This window comes from Crinia signifera, chromosome 11 (assembly GCF_055691185.1).
Source record: "Crinia signifera chromosome 11, ASM5569118v1, whole genome shotgun sequence".
NCBI lineage: Eukaryota > Metazoa > Chordata > Amphibia > Anura > Myobatrachidae > Crinia > Crinia signifera.
This window is the reverse complement of record NC_139227.1, coordinates 8,459,648-8,482,002: the sequence shown is the minus strand read 5'-3', so window position 1 is coordinate 8,482,002 and position 22,355 is coordinate 8,459,648. Positions and strand designations below refer to the sequence as shown.

Genomic DNA, 22,355 nt, shown 5'->3' with positions numbered 1-22,355 from the left:
TTTCAAGGTTGTTTGAACTGGTTCATTGAAAGCTGTTATAAGACATTGGAGTAGGCCATGGAAGAGCGTAATTTTCCCTTACAATTGGAAATGCTCTTCTTGAGTCTGCCCCTGTGCCTCTTCCATGACAGTTACTGCCTTACCAGTATGGTGCAGGTCAGGCTGCAGCAGCCAAATCTCTGACCAAGTATTGCTCCCTATCGCACACCCTTTCTTACACAATGTAATGCAGAATTTATTTATACATAATAGAAATAGAAGTTAAAATGGACCATGATTAAACAAACAATTTTTATTTTGTTTTCAAACATTTAGCATTGGAACATGATTGATAAGCTGTATCATGATGATACTGAAGATACGGTTGACAGAGTTTAAATCTTTGCAAGTCTTCCATGATGATGGCAGGAATAAACTATTGGTATGTTGGTAAGTTGAATTTGGATGTATTATAAGTCCCAGCACCCAACACGTACTACCATTGACATCCGCCAAACAGTGTCCAAATATCCAAAAATTCAAGCAGTGATCCAGGTGGATGCGCACATTTGCTATGCAGTTATGGTCAAGCTTCGGAGCGGCTGACGCACTTTCAGTAACTATCAATGACTGTAGCTATGAGTGTTAATCCTCTTAGTTATACAGGAGTTAAGTAATGAACTATTTACTGGACACTGCTGTCACCAAATATAACATTACAGCGATTACAAAAAGAATGATCATACACCGATTAATACACAATCTGGTGTAAACATGTCTTAAAGGCATTACGCTAACTTAGATTTAAACTTTGTGAGATCAGAATGTGAGTCTAACTGTATACTCTTAGAAAGAAATAATACTGACCAAAATACCAACTGGATAAACCGGTAAATTAGGTGTGTTTCTTCACAAAAATAGAAGGTGATCCATTAAAGGGAGAATATTTAAAAGAATCATTATTACAAAGGCAGAATTTTCACGTCGTTGTGAAGCACTTCGATATTATATTGCATGTCATAAATAATATGTTCTTCGAGTAGATAAGTTTTTCACAACCACGGTCCTCAAGGCAGTGCAGTTTTGGTAGATATCCAGGCTTGAGTACAGGTGACTTAATTAGTACCTGAGCGATTCAGAATAAACCATCTGTGCGGAAGCCTGGATATCACTAACTCCTTCCCTATTGGTGTGCCTTGAGGACCATGGTTGGGAAAGCCTGATGTTGAATTTGCGTTGCAGGTATATTTTTGTTGTGCTCACCTTAGTGTGTTTTGTTGCACGTTTTATTTTATTTTAGTTTATTTTGGGCCCGTATATGACATATTATTATACTGCTTCTATTTCAGTGAAGAAACGTTGAATGACCTTGGTTCCTTTGATCTTCACATGCATGCATGGCGGTGGCTTAAAAGACGATCAAAGGGCACCTGAAAACGAGATTACAACACAATTGTAAAATTATGAAATTTGCAATACATTGAGATTGTGTTTATATCTATTTCCTTGACTGAATTTTCAAAGGAAAAAAGTCCCATTTTATTATTAATTCGATGCCTTTAAAAAGCATAAGTAACGAATTTCTGCAGCAATTGGATATCCACGCTTCCCTATGTTGATTTTTCGTGTAATAATCAAACACTAAGTATTATACTTGTATGGCAAAGGACATATACATATAATGTTCTAAATTTCTTTCAGTATTTAAATTTTGATAATCAAACATTACCTTTGGGTAATAAGTTAATAAAAATGGTTATTGTCTGTTAATCGTGAATTTATTTAATTTTTTTAAATCGATTTTCGTACATCGCTTACAAATCAACAATGAAGGAGAAAGGGTTTTGGAAGATTCTATACATATGTCATATCTCGGTGCACAATCGTACTTCGCATGCGAATATTAAATCGCATCAGATGCTATGCAGATTAGGATTGCCAAAGATGCGGCGGGACGGTCTGTGGGGGAGCTCCGGGAGCCTGTGTCCTCCCACCATGGAGCCGGAACCGGAAGTCAGACAATGGCTATATTATGTTTGTAATCAGAAATACTGGGGTGAAATAGATGTGTATAGGGCATAATATGTGTAAGTGGCACTAGAGGGGGTATTATATATGTAAGAATCAATAGTGGCGGCATTATCTGTGTATGCAGCAAAAGTGGGCTCATTATGTGCGTAAGTGTAACGACAAGGGGTATTATATGTGTATGCGCCAATTGTGGAGGCTATGTATGTAAGGAGCAATACATATGTTGAATTTATTTTGGGGGTAAGCGGCACAACTGGGGTAATGGTCTACAAGACTTGTCAAGTACTTGTATCACCAGGCCGGAGGGGTGGGTGGGGGGTTTTGGAGGTGGAACAAACCACCGGCTGAAACCAACCCTGGTCACGGCTCTGCCTATGTGGTTGCAGATGTATTGTTTTCAACAGATTATTAGAAGAACAGATCTAAAGAAGTTTACACCTCCCTCAAAAACTTATTTCATTAATGTCCCTGTCCACATATTAGGCCATTTTAAAGCTGACTATAGGGTACATTGTTTTTCTTATTGTCCGTTGTTCAGTTGAATGTTGCAACCACATCAGCTTCACTCTATTGAATTCACAGGCTTACAAATTGGAATAATAACTCTACCACCAATGCATTTTGGAAATTTTTGAAAAAATATTCTCACCATTAATTTTAAACAGTTGCCAACTTTGGCGGAAAAGGTATCATCGGTCATATCCTACAGGCTTGTAAAGTTTCCAACTTCTTCAGTCAAACGAGTATAAGATTTAAAACAACATGGGAAACCTGGCAGAAAATAAAAAAGAAATTATTACACATGTATTCTTGACGTTAAATTTTTGATTGGTACTTGTTTTTCATAAAATTTATTATTACCATAACTACTTAAACATCAATAATAGAATTCTCATCCAGACTTTGAAAATTTTGGATCTGTTGATTTGCATGTTCCAATCTGACTCGGAGATCCATTATCTCATCATATCGGGACCTTGCTCTGTATGCCATATTAATTCGAGATTGAAGATCAGATGCCACAGCAGAGGATGTTGAATTACTATTTTCAAGGCTGTCTTCAGATGGGGTCACTGAAGTCATCAAATTAACTGATTCTGGTGCAGCTACGGAAACAGAGGAAGTGTTTTCTAAAACAGCTGGTGATTTTCTTGCCTCTGTCAAGATTTGCATGCTATTCGAAATACTGCGTGTGATATTGAAAGACTCATATTGTGTCAAAACTATTTTGTTAATGCTATTTTGAATTTGTTGCCAGTGGATCGCTGACACATACTGTGATGATGCAATATTATCCAGTAAAGTTGACATACTTAATATTGTGTCATTCTGTATTCTTTGAGTTTCTTGTATGTTATCAAATTTTTGGCATAGACAATTCAGTTTATTATCCATTTTTTGGATGTCTTCATTGAAATTATTTTGAAAAAGCAGAAAGGCTTCCTGTATAGAGTCTTTTGTCATGGTGTAATTCATTCTATACAATTCATCAACTGTTGAAATAAGAAGTTAATACACAAGTTTAACCATGAGAATGCATCGTCGTAAAAGATTTAATGCTACTTCCTCGACATAGACATACTTTCAAATCCAAAAGTGTAAATGATATTATTCCACTTTAAGACCCTACCAATGAAACTGTATATTGACGTTTCGATACCATTTCAAAGCAATAATATGTGCGGTCTGAAAGGTCCAGACTGATTTTACCATTTAAAAATCAGAATAATTTTAAAATGGTCGAAAAGCAGGTTCCTACACTTTGCTCACCCGTTCTGGACGGGTATTAAACCGTATGCAGGCAGCATTGAGCACTATTGGTACCCATTGCCTGTATATTTAATGACCCTGGTGTTAACTGGGACACGCAGCCACACAGTATTTTCCAGCATAAGTATCCACAGAATCCTCACTTAAAACATTCGAAAATTGAAGAGCAAATATGTGATGTTTTGAATGGTAAGTAAGACAATGATATGCAGTACAATTAAAAAAGTATATGCAGCACATCATTTTTGCAATGTGTTATATTAATGGTGTGGGTGCGCAAAGATCGATAGAAACTGTTCAAATCCAAAAACTATAGTCTTCCAATGTGCACAGTATATTCAGGTGCCCATTTGGATAATGTGTAGTTAGAAGGTACATGGTTGGATTTATCCAAAGAAAGTTGTATGTGCGGTTCCATCAACAGTAAGCCCCTTACCAAAACGCTTTACACAATAGTGTCCCCTACAGGCGTAACCTTCATTAACCAAATTAAAGTCCTACTGAAAATATTCAAAAAAGATTTTCCTTAGGCTTACAGTTTACAAATCATGAAACTTCAAGTATGGATGTTGGGTATGCCGGGGTTGAAGGCTATGTCGTTGTGAAAGTCCGATAGGTCAACCTGGGTCAGCGTTCAGAGTACAATGTGTAAAGTGCATCCAGCATTATATATTTGCCCACCAAATTTAGTGGAAATGTTGTTAGCCACTAAACGACAGCCAAGACGAGCCATATAAAAGCTATTAATACTTATAGGTCAATTACCTTGATTGGTAGATTCAATGTTGTCAACTTGAAGGCCTGGGACTAGCATGGTAGATTTTTCATTCTCTGTATTCGATTGTGTATTTCTCAAATGCAGAATTTGAAAATCATTGTCTTGAGTATGAGACACATCGTCCACATTTTCGCTTACATGCCTTTGTTGGTCATTCAACATGTGTGTTCCTGTCGAACAAACAAATAAAAGTAGCATTGTAACATAAGGATAACCTTGCTATAATAGGCATGTTGATTTTTTCAGGCCATTTACTATGTTATATGTGAGTAGTTGAAAGGGCCCATTAAAATATATTAGAAATGGAACGAATTTCCATTATTGTTGTTTAGCAAGTTAAAGTAAACGAAAAGTAGACAATACAAGCAAACAGCTGAATAAGTAAGGACATGTGTGCATACTCAATAATCATTAAAGTTAACTCAACCATTGTTGTCATGATCAACACCCTAAAATTTAAATTAATAACACAGAGTATACAGTGGAATGTTGATATTATAAATCGACTATATTGGTGTGATGTGATTTGTTGCATTTGGATATCTGGCTAATGGACACACCAATTGTTAGTTAAGATACTGCTAACAACAAACATGGTATACCGACAACGATTGCATTTTCTTCAAAAAATGGAATACAGGGAAGTGTAGTTCACAAACAACTACAGCTACCTATATTGATGAAGCCCGTGTTAGTGGATTTAAAAATTTTTCAAAATTACAAACACATCTATGCCCAATTGTTAGTTTTACCAAAAAAAAAATTTAATACCATCAAAATAAAAAAAGGGGGATTGGAATTAAAAGTCTGGATTGTCTTAATAGACAAACAATCATGACCCATGACCTGTCTTCTTCGTGAAAGAGTAACAATCATGTACTTGTGTACCTGTTCCGCGCCAATCGCATCGCATACCAATAGGCATGCAATGTGACGCAAAACCGTCTGATGTTTTACAATGGCATACAATTTAAAAATTGTATGACATTGTATACGGCATACAATGCCATACAATGTGATGCGATAAAAAATTGTATAAAAATTGCCCCGGCTGAGGTGGGCCAGAGCCTATTGTACCATATGACTACATATTCCACCGTGAGATTACATCACTGCGATATGAGAGGTCGGCGGGGGACAGGGAAATAATCACGCATGCGCTGCCCCACAGCCCCCTGGCTTCCAGATACGGACATCACGAATTTATGAGCCCTGTCCCTGCAGTCACAGTGATGAACCATCCCAGGGATATGAAAGCATTTTACAATGCGTTCCAGCTATGTGGACCATTTGCATGAATCCGTAATTTCCCTCCTATCTAACATAATTAAACATTCCAAACAGATTCCATTTTCCAATGAAATTCATTGTAATGTAATTACCAGACTTAGGCTGTTCCAATGTCTTACGTTGCTTTTTTTTTTTTTTCTTTGTCTTTTTATCATGGTCAACCTTTTGGGCTTTAAAAGGAGAAAAATTGCACAATTAGCATATGTAAATGAGTCAAACAAGTTATATCAAACACACATTGCTAAATACATATTCATTATGTCGGTTACGTGTAACAACCTATTGCATAATCATTTGATTAGCCTACTATTATGTCAAAAGAACAATTAATTTCATGGAATTTTTTGGGGTGATGCGATAAAATACTATTTAATAATAAATAATCATATATTTACATGTGGCTTTCTGCAGGCAGTCCAAAAGTGTAAAATTGCACATCAAACTTGCATGTAATCTTTAGAAATTAAGTAGTGTGGAAGGCACTAGTTGTTCATATTGACTTCTATCAGATGCATAGAAGATGCATTGATGCAGTTATGTAATTTCAATTAAAACCATCTAAACAGGTCAAGATGGCCGCCGTTCAATAAGCACTATTCAACAGCTAATGTCACCTTCACTGCATGCAGTATCTATCACAAATTTCTATCACATACAATGTGAGGAAATTGTTTTATTCAGATTGCAACATACTATAAATTACATGATAAGTTTAGAAATGTGGTAACACCGGTATGAGATGTCTGAACATTTTTTTACACAACATAACACAGATTTTTTCACAAGAGTGGAGTGGCTTAGCATGTTTTCTATATAGACCCAGCCATAGACCTAGAAAGCTAGGTATACTCGAATTTATCTATATAGCCCGGTAAATATTACAATATGCAGCAGTATCACAATATTAAATAAAGTTTACCTTTCATACATTTGTGTGGACGGTCTTCGCTTGCTTGCATTTTAAAGTGCTTTTGTATCTTTTTTTCCCAATTCGTTGGCAGTTTTCGTCTACACTGCACCTTATGCATAGTATTAATTTTACAATCGCGTAGCCTCTTCTTGCAACTTTCAGCCGTACGTTGAACTCCTCCTGCATAATACACCGATTTTGCTATATCTGCCCAAGTTGAATCTTCAAAATTTCGATGCGCATTTAAATAATCCGAACCAAAAAGAAGACAAGTATGATAAATCACTTGGTCAACCAGGGTCTCTGTTTCAACTTCATTGAACTTTTTCGCCCTTTTCCTGCTGACTTTAGATGATGATGCATATTTGCGCAGATCAACCTGTTTTTCTGGGGGGGGTTTCGGGGATTTTTGAAGTCCCTCTTGAACAAGGGAGTGTTGTGTCAAAGTATGTGATTCTGTCATATTTCTAAACTGTAAAAAAAAAATTTTTTTTAAGAACACAGATACTAATTGCAAAGTAAAACCATTTTGAAACGGGCATAACTGATCAAAAATGTATTTTCATTAGTATATATAAAAAAAAAAAAATATGAACAATGTGAGCTTGTTATACCACCATTCTATGACCAAAGGAAATTAAAACATCGGTTCACAGTGTCAAGCTCAACAGGCAAAAATCAAACATGTTCTTATCAAGTTTTATATGTAACAAAATGTGACACAGTCAACACATTTAGAACTGAAACGCAGTCCCTCGCATTGCTTATTTAGCTCGCTAAGCTTCAGGCACGCGACAATATTTTATTTTTAAGTTGACCGTACACGTACCAATTTCCCGTTAGTGTTTGTGCTAAAATAGCATTGCATCGCATGTACACTGCATGCACAACGTTGCTATTTTAGCACAAAAATTACAGGAAAATGTTTACGTGTATGGGCAACTTTAGATCTCTCCTTAGTGCATTGTAGGTCATTAAATACTGCCTGTCTGTTTTCACAGTTGGCCTAGAGACTGACTCATTCCAATGTCAACTTTTCTCAAATTAAAGTTTTTTTTGGGAAAAAAATTGGATTGTCTAACTTTTTTCAAGTCTAACTTTGTGCTTATACAAGAAATGGTGTCAACCTAACGCCTACCTATCTTTGTACTGCATACAAATATTCTAGATACCTTGCACACATTAAACCAATTCCACCACAACCAATATTACAGCGTAAACACCCACTTCTACAACATCAAATACATAACCAAAAAATTTTACACACCACTCAACTCATATCACAACAAGTTCTGTGTACACACCACTGTTCAAGAACTCCACAACTTACCACGAACAGATTACATACAGAACCCTGTATATACAATAATCATGCATCTGTGTTGATTCATGGGATGAAGGGAGCAAGCAGAGTGTTGGGACAGGCAGCTCACCGCTGGTCGAGGATAGGGCAGGAGCAGACCAATACAGCCGGATACACAAAGTCTGGTAGAGTCTGTCGGGCGTGCCCAGTCGCATTAGATTTGGGCCTTGACTTCCTGACTCTCTGCCATTGCCATGCCGATGAACAGTCACAAAGGGTGACATCTGTTAAGTGCGCACTTCCGTTCACACCCCGCTAGCCGGATGTGATGCGTTCACTCAAGTCCCGCCCTCACCTTGTGCAAAAGTGCACAAGAGCATGGCACCTCCTAATGAGTAGCACCCCCCCTCCCTCACACCATTGCAGCAACTCCTGGAGACCGATGGTATGGGAGTAAGTCCCCAGCCCTCACAACAAGGCTGCAACCGCTCAGAAGGGGCGGAGAGTTCCATGATTTGCGGGTATTAAGGGAGCGGGGCTTAATGCCGCCCGCAACAGACACCTTGGCTGTAGCCTGGATTAGGCAGTGTGCTCACCCCCCTGCCCCCTCTCCCCAACACTCTCCGTTGCACATCACAGACTAGTCAGTACACTCCACTCACTTGGTGAGGAGACTTCGTGGGGGTGTCTGGGAGGTGTAGTCCCACGAAGTCGACGCACCCAAGTGAGTGGAGCGCACTGACTAGTCTGTGATGTGAACGGAAACAGGAAGCACAGAAACGTTGTCGGTCGGGAAAGAGGACGGCATCCCAGTGACTGGGTTCCTTTCATCTGCCTGTGACCAGAAAGCTATGCCTGCACACTACAGAAGGATTGAGATGACCACACAGACAAGGGCTAGAGTTACCAAAAAAAGAAAAGAAAATATACATGCAAAATTATAAAAATAAAAATATTGACACGAAGAAACATTGACGACTAATGAAAGGTACCTGTCAAGTCTTCTCACACGAATAAGACCATTGCCTGTCTCGTGTGACTACACTGTTAAGGGAGTAGGAACACCGCGGAGATGAGGAGTTTAGAGGGTAATGCGGCGCTAGTTGAATAAAAAGTGTTGCTCCTAATCAATGAGATGGCATCAGGGAGGAGATGCAGCCTGGGTGTGGATCGTTAGTAACAGCTCCAACTTCCGGCCGACGTCAGAGAGACAGCGCCGTCGCGTAAAGCAGAGAATAGGGACTGTGTAAAAACCGGACCTGACTACACTCCGGACCTAAGGAAAGGACATCAAAATCTGCAGACCGTAGCTTTTAGGGTCCGGTCCGGGTGGTGCCCTGTCCAGGGGGGTCCCTGTGATAGCTATCGCCCGGGATCTAGGGGAGATTACAGTCTCCCTGTGTGGTTGGGACCGTCCGGCTTTTGCTACATGCCCGGACCGTACAGGGAGGCTTTAGGCCGGTTTCACACAGTCCACACCCACTAACATTGGGCAGCGCTGGGCAGGGGGAAGGTGAAGCTGCGGCCAGGCAGTCTCTACAATGTCTAAACATGCTGGGACTCAAGGGGGGACGCAGCGTCAAGAGTGCGTGAGGCGCGGGGCTGTAGGTGGGTTGATTGAACCCAAGGCGCCTTAACGGATGCGGCGGGCGATGGTGAATAGAGTGTGGCCGCACACATATCGGACAGCGATGGGCAGGTGCAGGACGAAGCCAGCGGCGTATTATTAGGCGCCCAAACCCCCATACGCAGACTCAGCTGGGAGCTTGCAGCTCTGCCTTATTTACCGGCCGTGAAGCTCCGCGGATTATGAGAAGAATGTCCGGGCACTGATTGGCTGCGTGAAATAAGCCGATAAGCGTTTGGGCCGATTTAACAAAATCTGCGGCGCTATCTGCTGCCCGCCACCGGCAAATAGCTCCGGTATTAACCTTGCAGGAGGTGCCACTGCGGGGGACGAGCCGTACAGCAGCGTGATCCCCAGCTGTGCGGCGCCTCCCGCACAAGCATCCTTTTCTCTCTCACGGCTGCCGCCCTTCGAGCTGCCTTTCCCGGGTAGAGCGGCAGGTTGGTTTTGGACAGGCAAGCTTCTCGGTGCGGCGTGATCATGTACTGTGCGGCTCCTCACACCACTATGCCTTTACTGTCTTCCACGGCTGCCGCCCTCCCTGCTGCCTTTGCCGGGTAGACGGAAGGTTTGGGCATCCGGGATGGATCTCCAAGTGGCTAACCTGGCGGCTGTGTGGGGGACAAGGGGGCAGGGTGAGGGTGTGCTGGTGAGATTTAAAGTGCCGGGACACCTCTTAGCCGTACTTGCGGGAGGGGGGGAGCGTCAGCAACTGCCATTGACAAAGCAGGCCAGCCGGGTCCGGGTAGCAGCAGCTATTAGGCTGTAGCGCGAGTATCCACCTGACGGAATGGTTGGATATAAGGCGCCATAGTTCAAGCTGCGGACGACAGTGGATGGAGTAGCGTAGGACGTATTTTGGGCAGCACGGGGCAGGGGGGAGGTGGAGCTGGGGGCTGGCAGGCTGTGACATACCCGGTGATGCTGGGAGTACAGGGGGACCGGAGGCTCAGCGGTCAGGGAGCGGAAGGCGCGGTGGCTTTGGCTTCCCCTAAGGCGCCCTATGGCTGGCAGGCTGTGACATACCCGGTGATGCTGGGAGTACAGGGGGACCGCAGCGGGCATGAAGCGGGAGGCTCAGCGGTCAGGGAGCGGAAGGCGCGACGGCTTTGGCTTCCCCTAAGGCGCCCTATGGAGTAGCGGAGGACATATTTTGTGCAGCGCTGGGCAGGGGTGGGGAGGTGGAGCTGGGGGCTGGCAGGCTGTGCCATACACGATGAGGCTGGGAGTACAGGAGGAACACAGCGGCCAGGGAGCGGAAGGCGCGGCGGCTTTGGTTTCCCCTAAGGCGCCCTATGGAGTAGCGGAGGACGTATTTTGGGCAGCGCTGGGCAGGGGGGAGGTGAAGCTGGGGGCTGGCAGGCTGTGACATACCCGGTGATGCTGGGAGTACAGGGGGAACGCAGCGGGCATGAAGCGGGAGGCTCAGCGCTCAGGGAGCGGAAGGCGCGGTGGCTTTGGCTTCCCCTAAGGCGCCCTATGGCTGGCAGGCTGTGACATACCCGGTGATGCTGGGAGTACAGGGGGACCGCAGCGGGCATGAAGCGGGAGGCTCAGCGGTCAGGGAGCGGAAGGCGCGGTGGCTTTGGCTTCCCCTAAGGCGCCCTATGGAGTAGCGGAGGACGTATTTTGGGCAGCGCTGGGCAGGGGGGAGGTGAAGCTGGGGGCTGGCAGGCTGTGACATACCCGGTGATGCTGGGAGTACAGGGGGAACGCAGCGGGCATGAAGCGGGAGGCTCAGCGCTCAGGGAGCGGAAGGCGCGGTGGCTTTGGCTTCCCCTAAGGCGCCCTATGGCTGGCAGGCTGTGACATACCCGGTGATGCTGGGAGTACAGGGGGACCGCAGCGGGCATGAAGCGGGAGGCTCAGCGGTCAGGGAGCGGAAGGCTCAGCGTCTTTGGCTTCTTCTAAGGCGCCCTATGGAGTAGCGGAGAACGTATTTTGGGCAGCGCTGGGCAGGGGGGGGGTGAAGCTGGGGGCTGGCAGGCTGTGCCATACACGATGAGGCTGGGAGTACAGGAGGAACACAGCGGCCAGGGAGCGGAAGGCTGGGGGCTGGCAGGCTGTGACATACCCGGTGATGCTGGGAGTACAGGGGGAACGCAGCGGGCATGAAGCGGGAGGCTCAGCGCTCAGGGAGCTGAAGGCGCGGTGGCTTTGGCTTCCCCTAAGGCGCCCTATGGCTGGCAGGCTGTGACATACCCGGTGATGCTGGGAGTACAGGGGGACCGCAGCGGGCATGAAGCGGGAGGCTCAGCGGTCAGGGAGCGGAAGGCGCGGTGGCTTTGGCTTCCCCTAAGGCGCCCTATGGAGTAGCGGAGGACGTATTTTGGGCAGCGCTGGGCAGGGGGGAGGTGAAGCTGGGGGCTGGCAGGCTGTGACATACCCGGTGATGCTGGGAGTACAGGGGGAACGCAGCGGGCATGAAGCGGGAGGCTCAGCGCTCAGGGAGCGGAAGGCGCGGTGGCTTTGGCTTCCCCTAAGGCGCCCTATGGCTGGCAGGCTGTGACATACCCGGTGATGCTGGGAGTACAGGGGGACCGCAGCGGGCATGAAGCGGGAGGCTCAGCGGTCAGGGAGCGGAAGGCTCAGCGTCTTTGGCTTCTTCTAAGGCGCCCTATGGAGTAGCGGAGAACGTATTTTGGGCAGCGCTGGGCAGGGGGGGGGTGAAGCTGGGGGCTGGCAGGCTGTGCCATACACGATGAGGCTGGGAGTACAGGAGGAACACAGCGGCCAGGGAGCGGAAGGCTGGGGGCTGGCAGGCTGTGACATACCCGGTGATGCTGGGAGTACAGGGGGAACGCAGCGGGCATGAAGCGGGAGGCTCAGCGCTCAGGGAGCTGAAGGCGCGGTGGCTTTGGCTTCCCCTAAGGCGCCCTATGGCTGGCAGGCTGTGACATACCCGGTGATGCTGGGAGTACAGGGGGACCGCAGCGGGCATGAAGCGGGAGGCTCAGCGGTCAGGGAGCGGAAGGCTCAGCGTCTTTGGCTTCTTCTAAGGCGCCCTATGGAGTAGCGGAGAACGTATTTTGGGCAGCGCTGGGCAGGGGGGGGGTGAAGCTGGGGGCTGGCAGGCTGTGCCATACACGATGAGGCTGGGAGTACAGGAGGAACACAGCGGCCAGGGAGCGGAAGGCTGGGGGCTGGCAGGCTGTGACATACCCGGTGATGCTGGGAGTACAGGGGGAACGCAGCGGGCATGAAGCGGGAGGCTCAGCGCTCAGGGAGCTGAAGGCGCGGTGGCTTTGGCTTCCCCTAAGGCGCCCTATGGCTGGCAGGCTGTGACATACCCGGTGATGCTGGGAGTACAGGGGGACCGCAGCGGGCATGAAGCGGGAGGCTCAGCGGTCAGGGAGCGGAAGGCGCGGTGGCTTTGGCTTCCCCTAAGGCGCCCTATGGAGTAGCGGAGGACGTATTTTGGGCAGCGCTGGGCAGGGGGGAGGTGAAGCTGGGGGCTGGCAGGCTGTGACATACCCGGTGATGCTGGGAGTACAGGGGGAACGCAGCGGGCATGAAGCGGGAGGCTCAGCGCTCAGGGAGCTGAAGGCGCGGTGGCTTTGGCTTCCCCTAAGGCGCCCTATGGCTGGCAGGCTGTGACATACCCGGTGATGCTGGGAGTACAGGGGGACCGCAGCGGGCATGAAGCGGGAGGCTCAGCGGTCAGGGAGCGGAAGGCTCAGCGTCTTTGGCTTCTTCTAAGGCGCCCTATGGAGTAGCGGAGAACGTATTTTGGGCAGCGCTGGGCAGGGGGGGGGTGAAGCTGGGGGCTGGCAGGCTGTGACATACCCGGTGATGCTGGGAGTACAGGAGGAACACAGCGGCCAGGGAGCGGAAGGCGCGGCGGCTTTGGCTTCCCCTAAGGCGCCCTATGGAGTAGCGGAGGACGTATTTTGGGCAGCGCTGGGCAGGGGGGAGGTGAAGCTGGGGGCTGGCAGGCTGTGACATACCCGGTGATGCTGGGAGTACAGGGGGAACGCAGCGGGCATGAAGCGGGAGGCTCAGCGCTCAGGGAGCGGAAGGCGCGGTGGCTTTGGCTTCCCCTAAGGCGCCCTATGGCTGGCAGGCTGTGACATACCCGGTGATGCTGGGAGTACAGGGGGACCGCAGCGGGCATGAAGCGGGAGGCTCAGCGGTCAGGGAGCGGAAGGCGCGGTGGCTTTGGCTTCCCCTAAGGCGCCCTATGGAGTAGCGGAGGACGTATTTTGGGCAGCGCTGGGCAGGGGGGAGGTGAAGCTGGGGTTGGCAGGCTGTGACATACCCGGTGAGGCTGGGAGTACAGGGGGAACGCAGCGGGCAGGGAGCGGGAGGGTATCATTCATTGATATCATATCATTCTATCATTCATTTGTCAGTGTTAGTGTTGTCGGCGTAAGTGTATGATTATCTTTGATTTGTCGGTGTTAGTGTATGCGGACAATAATGTTGTCGATGTAAGTGCATGTCTATCATTAGGATTTGTCGATCATTGAAAGTGTCGATGTATTGGCTGTCTATTTCTGAAGTGTCTAACAAAGTACTTGTCTATGAAGTAGTTGTCGATGTTTTAGTTGTCAAACTAAATGCAGGTCTATATGTTTGTTGTCGATCATTGAAATTGTCTGTGATAGGAAATGTCGATGTATTAGCTGTCTAATTTGGAGTTGTCTAACAATATATTTGTCGACGAATTTGTTGTCTACGTTCTGGTTGTCTAGCTGTTTAATGTCGACTGATAAGAATTCTACTTAGAATATTGTCGATGTGACATCTGTCTAGGTTACTGCTGTCTATGTATCATTTAGGTCGGCATAAAAAGTTTCCATATAAGTGTTGTATCGATATTGGAGCTGTCGACTATTGAATAATGTCTGAGTAATAATATTCGTCAAAATGGCATCGATGTAAGTTCTGTCTATCCAACTGCTGTCGATAATAAGTCCGGATACCGATCTTCCTAGCCAGACGTTCATCGTCTGCAAAGCTACTTCATTGGTTACCTGTATTCTACCGTATTCAATACAAAATCCTTTTACTTACACACAAAGCCATAAACCAAACTACACCAACATACATCTCTTCTCTCAAAATATCTTCCAACCTGACCTCTACGCTCCTCACAAAATCTGCGTCTTTCATCCACACTCATTACTCGCACCCATTCCCCATTGCAGGACTTTGGGCTGCACCAACTCTGTGGAATGCTCTCCCAAGCACAATAAGACTCTCCTCCAGTCTCCAAACCTACAAGCGTTCCTTGAAAACTCATCTTTTCAGGCAAGCTTATCAAATTCCAGAACCAGCCACATAACCTTCATATACCGTTCCTATCTAATCACATCCCCACTGTATAGTCCACACATATCCACTCTCTTTCTTTTTCACATTTTCAATTATCCTGAACCATGGCCAAACTGCTGGGTCACTATATCTCATAGCACACCAGGAACCTTGCATTCTGATGAGATTAATGCAATTATGAATACAGTATCTATCCTTATGTATCAATGTCTATTTCCCTATAGATTGTAAGCTTGCGAGCAGGGCCCTCCTACCTTTTGACTGTCTGTAAATACCTAGTTTGTTGTATTACTGTCTCCTTTGTAAAGTTCAATGGAATATGCTGCAATATATAAGAAACTGTTAAGAAATAATAAATAAATAAATAAATAAATGATGGCTGTATGTACAGTTTGAGAATTCCTCAATTTTCTCCAACTCTTTGTACTTTTTCTTTTTCCACACCACAGCAAAAAGGCAAGAGTTTCCACCCTCTGTAAATTACAAAAGTAAATATTTTCAATTTATGACCATGTGAATCCCATTAAAGAAGGGTTATTCAGTCATACAATTATAATGTAATATCCACCATAATATGTGAGGCAAAGCAGAATGTTTAATGCAACAGTAACGCATTCAATTATGTATCTATCTACCCCTACAATTATACAAGGAGTGAGCCTCTGAGGAACAAACTATAGTAAGTACACATATATTCTAGCATTGCAGCTATGGTGGGTTAAACACTGACTGATATGCCTGGTTCTGCAATTATTTATTAGGCTATTAAATGAAAAAAAAAAAAAAAGAGTCATATCACAAATCTCCTATATTTAGACCCTCATCCATACATTAGTCCTCCCTCAACTGGACTATTCCAACCTCCTCTTATCCAGCCTTCTCCACTTTCATTACTCTGTCCTCCATTTCTTCCTTCCTTTATCCTACTGCTTGCTTATATTTCTCTCCATGTTCTGTTTACTCTGCGCTTTCACATACATTACAGTTAAAATCCCACTTCCAATCCACTTCCACTTCCAACTATGATCTATGCCACACTCCTGTCTGTCTTCTTTACTTTGCAAATGAATACTGCCCCATTTCAAACTGATAGACTTATCTCACCACTTTATACAGGATTTATTGCTCCTCCCCACCACTAGAACGCAATCCCTTTCCCAATCAGATTCTCCAACTCTCTGCAAAGTTTCCAATGGAAACTCTGTTATCTAACTTGTAACCTGTATTGTGGTTTTTGCATTTTTTTATCGTATTTGTTTGCATCTTTTGGTACATGTACTTTGTAAATTGTTGCAGATTCTTTGTGTTGCCCTATAAATAATATGTATTATTATTATTATTATTATTATTATTACTCATAATAATTCCTATGCAAATTTGAAATTACACTTTTTTATAGATGCTACGATGCAGGGTTGCCTTCCCTCCCGGAATGGCTGGGAGGTTCCCAAAAATTGTATAGTTAAATTACTGCAATTCGCCGCTTTTCAGGGGGCGGGATCACAAATTTTTTGCCACGCTCCCCCCCCTCAAAGACCCGGGAACAACAGGATTTGCCATACTGGGGGTGGGGCTTAATGATGTCTACATTAAACTCCGCCCTCAGAAGTCCTGCTGATAGTCTCCACTCTGGGGTTCAAGTATGCTATGATGTTTTAAGATACAAGGAGTGCAGTCTGCTCCATATGGGCCCTCCTACCCTCTGCCAGCACCGCTGTAGAGCCTGAGCACCAGATTGATCAGACTCTAGTGCACATGCTTCAATCTTTACTGCTCATGTGCATATCCACATGCACGATTTCTCTACTGCCCATTTGGAAAACGCTGCACCATTTTCATGGTGATTTCTGCAGCACTGCTGCCATTGGTATGTGCTCTGTAAAAGGTACACAACTGTGCTATGGCTATTTGGAAAAAAAATTGGCATATAGAATCATTGGCGCAATAAGAAATTGAAATAAGAAAGTTTTTATGTTCGGACTCCTCCTTTTGTGGAATTAAGTTGTTCTCAGACGAGTATGGATCACCGGATCGTGATATTTCGTGCAAAGAAGAATAGAGAAATAAAAATTAAATTTCTGAGTGTGTGTCTTTATAAATACTCTAATGAGTGGTGCTTTTAGTACAAGGGTAAGTTGGGTCCCACTGGGCGTACCGAAACTCACTTGGGTTTTAATGGTATCACTCCTATAAAGGTTTCTTTTGTACACTCCTGGGGGACTCAGCTGTGTCTGAGATTTACAGTTTAACTGTATATTCTCTTTTTAGGTGTATGTGGGGGCTGTACAAACACAGTAAATTTTGACAGCTTACCTCGCTTCCATATATAATAAGTGAAAAACACATGTAACGTTTTCTTTTGTTGATTGAAAGAAAGGCGTACCCCTACTCATGGTGTCATGTGGGGTTTTCAAACCTATAAAGGTTTCTTTCACATGTGCTTCTCACTTGTGTAGTAATATAGGTGACTGTGAAGATCACATGTACATCTACTGGTCCAGTGACTTCAGTACTCCAAAGTGCATAAAACACAAAAAGTTTGCCAATGTGGTTAAAATATATCAACTTTTGATTTATATGTAGGGTTACACACCATGTTACACACCATGTAGAATGGCGTACCTTACTCACCCCTTTTAGTAGGGGGCAAATGCCCGTAGCAGTTTATTTTCCAATATGTCAAATCAAATATTGATCACTAATGTTATCATATGGAACCAGGGAGCCAGTTTAGGTAAAAAAATTCTTCCACAAGGTTTAATCCATAAAAAATACTTTACAAAAGTCCCATGAGAAGGTCATGTGGACACAAGACAAAAAACAAAGTCCAAAATTCCAAAACCCCTAAAAAACTTTAAAACATGAATAAAATATACATACATCCAGGAGCGTGGCTGTTCACTTTCCTCTGACAGGATCTACGCATTTCGGTCCAAATGACCTTTGACATGGTTTTGTCAATCTAAGAAGGATTTTGTCAGAAAGAGTGAACTAGAATAAGGCCCTCTGTGTAGTCATGATAAACTATGTGCCAATGGTGTGTTAATGATTTTCTGTCATTAAACAACCCATCTAATCGTGTGTGTGTGTTTGTTTGTTTGTTTGTGTGTGTGTGTGTGTACAGATGTATCGGGATTCATCTTTGCAGGTGATGGCGATGGCGTCGCCATCGCCATCACCTGCATCCCCGCCATCTGTATGCCGGAAGGGGACGCGTGTGCACGAGGTGCGCGCACGTCCCCTTCCGACGGTGCTGCCCTCTGGTCCCCCCCAGCACTATCGAGCGGGAGGCGGACAGTATTGCATCCGCCTCGCCGCCCGGATACTGAGACGCGCGTGCGTGGGGGACGCACGCGCGTCTCAGTCAGATGGAGTGTGCATAATGTGTGTGTGCATAATATATTTTGACCAGGAGTGTTGTGAATTTCAAGGTAAATTGGGTGACAGATTGAATTGTTCATAAAATCGGGTTATCAGTTTTTATTTTGCCATTTTGTATCATTACATTGCAAAAAAAAAAAAAAATCCAATATTTAAGTGTTTTGCCGTACTGCACACTAGCGACGTTTGCAGATATTAAATGCGTTATTGTAAAAATCTGTTTCTAAATTAAACAAACTAAAATGCAGCATTTTGGCTGAACATAAAATAAGATTCCTCTTCATCACAGAGGAAACTAAAACAATGGCTATCATGCGCCCTGTAAACAAATGGTTGGTTTCCGATAGCCGAGGAATGTAACCCTTTAAAATGAAGGTTGCTACATCACCCTGCAAGGTGCCTTACCGTACAATTATGGAAGCTTTCAATGTCTAATTATGATACCAAACAAGGCACATAGGAGACTGTGATTGGCAGCCAAGATATATACATCACATTTCCCTTCTTGGGCAATTCGATAAAATAATGCTGTTCCATGCTCTTAATTTAACAATAGCTAACCTAAAGGCCAATAATTATACAACAATTATAATAATAAAAGTGGTCCCCTGCTGCTTAGCTAGATACAAGCATATATTAGTGTGAGAACAGGCCCTCCAAAATACAAGCAGCAGCCTCCATTCATTTTTAATTCTCCCGCAGAGCACCATGGGATGCTAATAATTCACTCTCTAATTAGTATCCCTTCTGCCACTACTAGCGCAAGGAAAGACAAAAGAGGTATCAGCTTCATTATAAGCCTTGCTTGATCATCCTTAAATGTCTTTATTCTCTGTGGGTTATATATACAGATCAGGGGCAAATAGAACGCGCAATAAGAAAGGTTTGCTGGCGCTGTCAGTGTGTGACCATGCATTCTTAATCTAACGGGTGTGCTAGCCAGCAGACACCCACCACCGTACATTTAGTCTTAACATATTATCAATCACTTTGGCTTTCATACTGTTTTTTTTTTTTTTTTAATCTTTGAGAAAGTCAAGTAAAAGCTACACGACTCCTGGCAAGCTAAAAACTCTTATTGAATGAAGGTGATAAATGATTATTACCTACTGCAGGTGACCCCATATAATGTGTCAATATCAGCAAAGGGCAGCGAATATTAATTAAAGGTTTCCTAGATGTTAAATGTACTGCTTGATTGACTGGAAATCCATTTTAATAACCTGGTAATTTCTTCCCAAGGGGTCGAGTCATTTATTCAGGCAATAAAATCTGCATCTCGAAGCTCGACTAAACATTCAATACTTGTCTTTTTTTTATTTCTCTGACAATAATATTATTGCTGAAAAGAATTTTCCTTTGCCAGCATTTCCCTGTGACTCTTTTCTCACCGGGGAGGCACTGACTAAGTGTGGGCGCCGGGGGGGTCTGCGGGGGCTATTGTTACGCTGCCGCCTGATGCCGCATCTGCTGGGCCTGGAGATTTAGTAGCCTGTGTCCCGGCATTCCTTCTGGCTGGCTCCTTATGAAAAATGGGTACTTGTGTAGTTTCACGTTGCCAGCATGGCCGCGCGCTACTTCCGGGTTCTGCGCTCGCCAAACTTTCTAAAATAAACTAAACTCCATGCCAACATGGATAGTTCATACCCCCAATATCCACATTGGCATGGAGTTGATTTTAGATAGCGTGGCGAGCATAGCGAGCCACCAAGCCCGTAGCGTCGAAGAGTGCAGTGAGCCCGGACTAAGACGCACAGCTGGCGCCATAAAACTACACAAGTACCGAAAAATGTCCCTCACCAAATGGCCGCCCCCTTACAGCTGACAGTTTTTGAGGATGCTAGACATGGGGCTCCTGTCGTCCCGTGTGCACAGGGATTTACATCCAAATGAAGATGAGCCCCAAAGCAATCAGTAAGATCTACTGTACTAATTGTAGAATATACACTGATAAGTGCCAGGGCTTGTTTCTGTATTGATTAGATTAGATTAGATTCGATTAGATACGTCTTTGTCATCAAACCAATTAGGGAGACAAAATTCAGTTAAGTCCCAATTACCCTCCCCCCATGACCCAAACTAGCATTTAATTCTAAAATGGCTCTAGGAAAAAAACTATTCTTCATCCTACTGGTCCTATTCCTTAGGCAACTAAACCGTCTACCTGAAGGCAGTAATACAAACAACCCATTAGCCGGGTGGGTACCATCTTTTAAGATATTATGCGCCCTACGCAGACAACGTTTCCGCTGAATGTCATCAGCAGAAGGGAGAGTAGTACCCATTATCCGTTGGGCCAGTTTAATTACCATCTGGATTGACTTCCGTTCTGCAACGGTACAATTCCCATACCAGACGGAGATACAACTAGTTAGAATGCTTTCCACTGCACAACGATAAAAAATTACCAAAATTCGCAGTGACAATTGTTGTTTTTTCAGCATTCTGAGAAAAAAAAGGCGTTGATGGGCCTTTTTTACCAAACATTTTATGTTAGTTGACCATGTTAAATCCTCAGAGATATAAGTGCCCAAGAATTTAAAATTAAAATTAGAGGCTTGGTCAACATTTGTCCCATTAATCTGTACCGGCATAACTGGGTTAGATTTTTTCCTACGAAAATCTACCACGATCTCTTTTGTTTTGCTTGCGTTGAGAAAGAGATTATTGGCACGACACCACTCAGCCAAGTGCTGAATCTCCTCTCTATATGCCCTTTCATCGTTGTAGAGGCCAATTAATGTTGTATCATCGGCAAATTTAATAATGATATTGGAATTGTAAACTGGTTTGCAGTCGGACGTAAAAATAGAATAAAGAAACCATGTGTTTTACACATGGTTCCATATAAGTGGCCATGAAAAACCATATTCAAAATGCATGTAGCCATAGGGATCATTGTGCTTTATAACCAATGCAAGGAAATGCCACTGATGATTTCAATTTTATGTATATATCTCCTGTTTTTTTGTTCTTCCAAAAATGTAACAGCTGCATAATGTGGGTTAGTGTAAATCAGAGATATTGCTACCCTCTCTAGGGAGAGAGAGAGATTGCTAATATATCAAGGAGTCTCCAGCAGAATGCAGGAGGGTAGGTTACTATGTAGTAAACAGATATTTAAATGTTTAACTTTAACAGTTGATACAGTTGCAGTCTTTCCTCTCTTCTTTTGTCTATATCTCCTGTTTCTAATAGCTGGCAACATTTCACCAAACCAAACCAGGCCCAAACCAATTGCCACACTCATTTTCACCTGATTTGCAGCTACATAGAAATTGAGCTAACCTCATAAATATACATTTCTCCAATCACCCTCCAAATCCTCAAAATCAGTGTGCCTTATGGAATAAAGGATCTGTTTGTAACAAAATAACATACAGATGGAGCAATAGAATCGCCAGCCCCTGCCAGCTGGCAGCCATCGGAAGGGGGCACGCACACACGAGACGCTCACACACCCCGTTCCAACGGAGGTCCCCCCCTCACCACTGGTCGCTGATGCCTGCCCCCACCTCCCCGCACCCCCCTAACCCTGCCCATCTTCATGAAGTGGAAACGGGCAGGGTGCCGCAGCCCAGCCGCCGAGACACTGGGACGCACGTTCGTGTGAGATGCATGTGCTTCCATTCTGATGGAGTCCCTCTCCGCCAGCGCTCACCAGCGGGGATGTTCTGGCGAGCGCCGGTCAAGGAAGAAAGGGGCTCCATCTGTATAACCATGGCCTCTTCATATGTATCAACTTCAACCTATTGGTTATTACAGAAACACAGGTGGTGTGTACCCCCTTCTGGGGTACAACACTCAGAGACCTCTTCTGGGCTACAACACTTAGAGACTCCTCCTGGAGGTTTAACGCCGAGAGAGTCCTTCTGGGGTTTGATACTCAGAGACCCCTCCTGGGGCATGGTACTCTGAGACCCCTCTTGGATCATGACACACCAAGACCCATCCTGAGGTACAACTGGAGAAGCTCACATTGGAGCTGCTCCTGGCATTTCTATTGCCA

The 22,355-nt window shown here is 44.7% G+C and overlaps 1 protein-coding gene across 2 annotated transcripts in view; it reads right to left on the bottom strand.

The window, feature by feature from the left end:
• Positions 1-368: 368 nt before the first annotated feature.
• Positions 369-22,355, bottom strand: part of LOC146045561 (uncharacterized) — a 60,422-nt gene continuing 38,435 nt past the window's right edge. Inside the window, exons 2-7 of one of the 2 annotated variants that reach the window (XM_083164503.1) lie at positions 6,768-7,230; positions 5,941-6,018; positions 4,546-4,728; positions 2,872-3,503; positions 2,660-2,781; positions 369-1,409 (exon numbers count right to left, since the gene is read on the bottom strand). In XM_083164503.1, coding sequence (XP_083020629.1) covers positions 2,881-3,503; positions 4,546-4,728; positions 5,941-6,018; positions 6,768-7,221 — 1,338 coding nt within the window. In that variant the 5' untranslated portion in view covers positions 7,222-7,230 and the 3' untranslated portion in view covers positions 369-1,409; positions 2,660-2,781; positions 2,872-2,880. The remainder of the gene's footprint in view (positions 1,410-2,659; positions 2,782-2,871; positions 3,504-4,545; positions 4,729-5,940; positions 6,019-6,767; positions 7,231-22,355) is intronic. The other variant, XM_083164504.1, reaches the window with a different exon arrangement.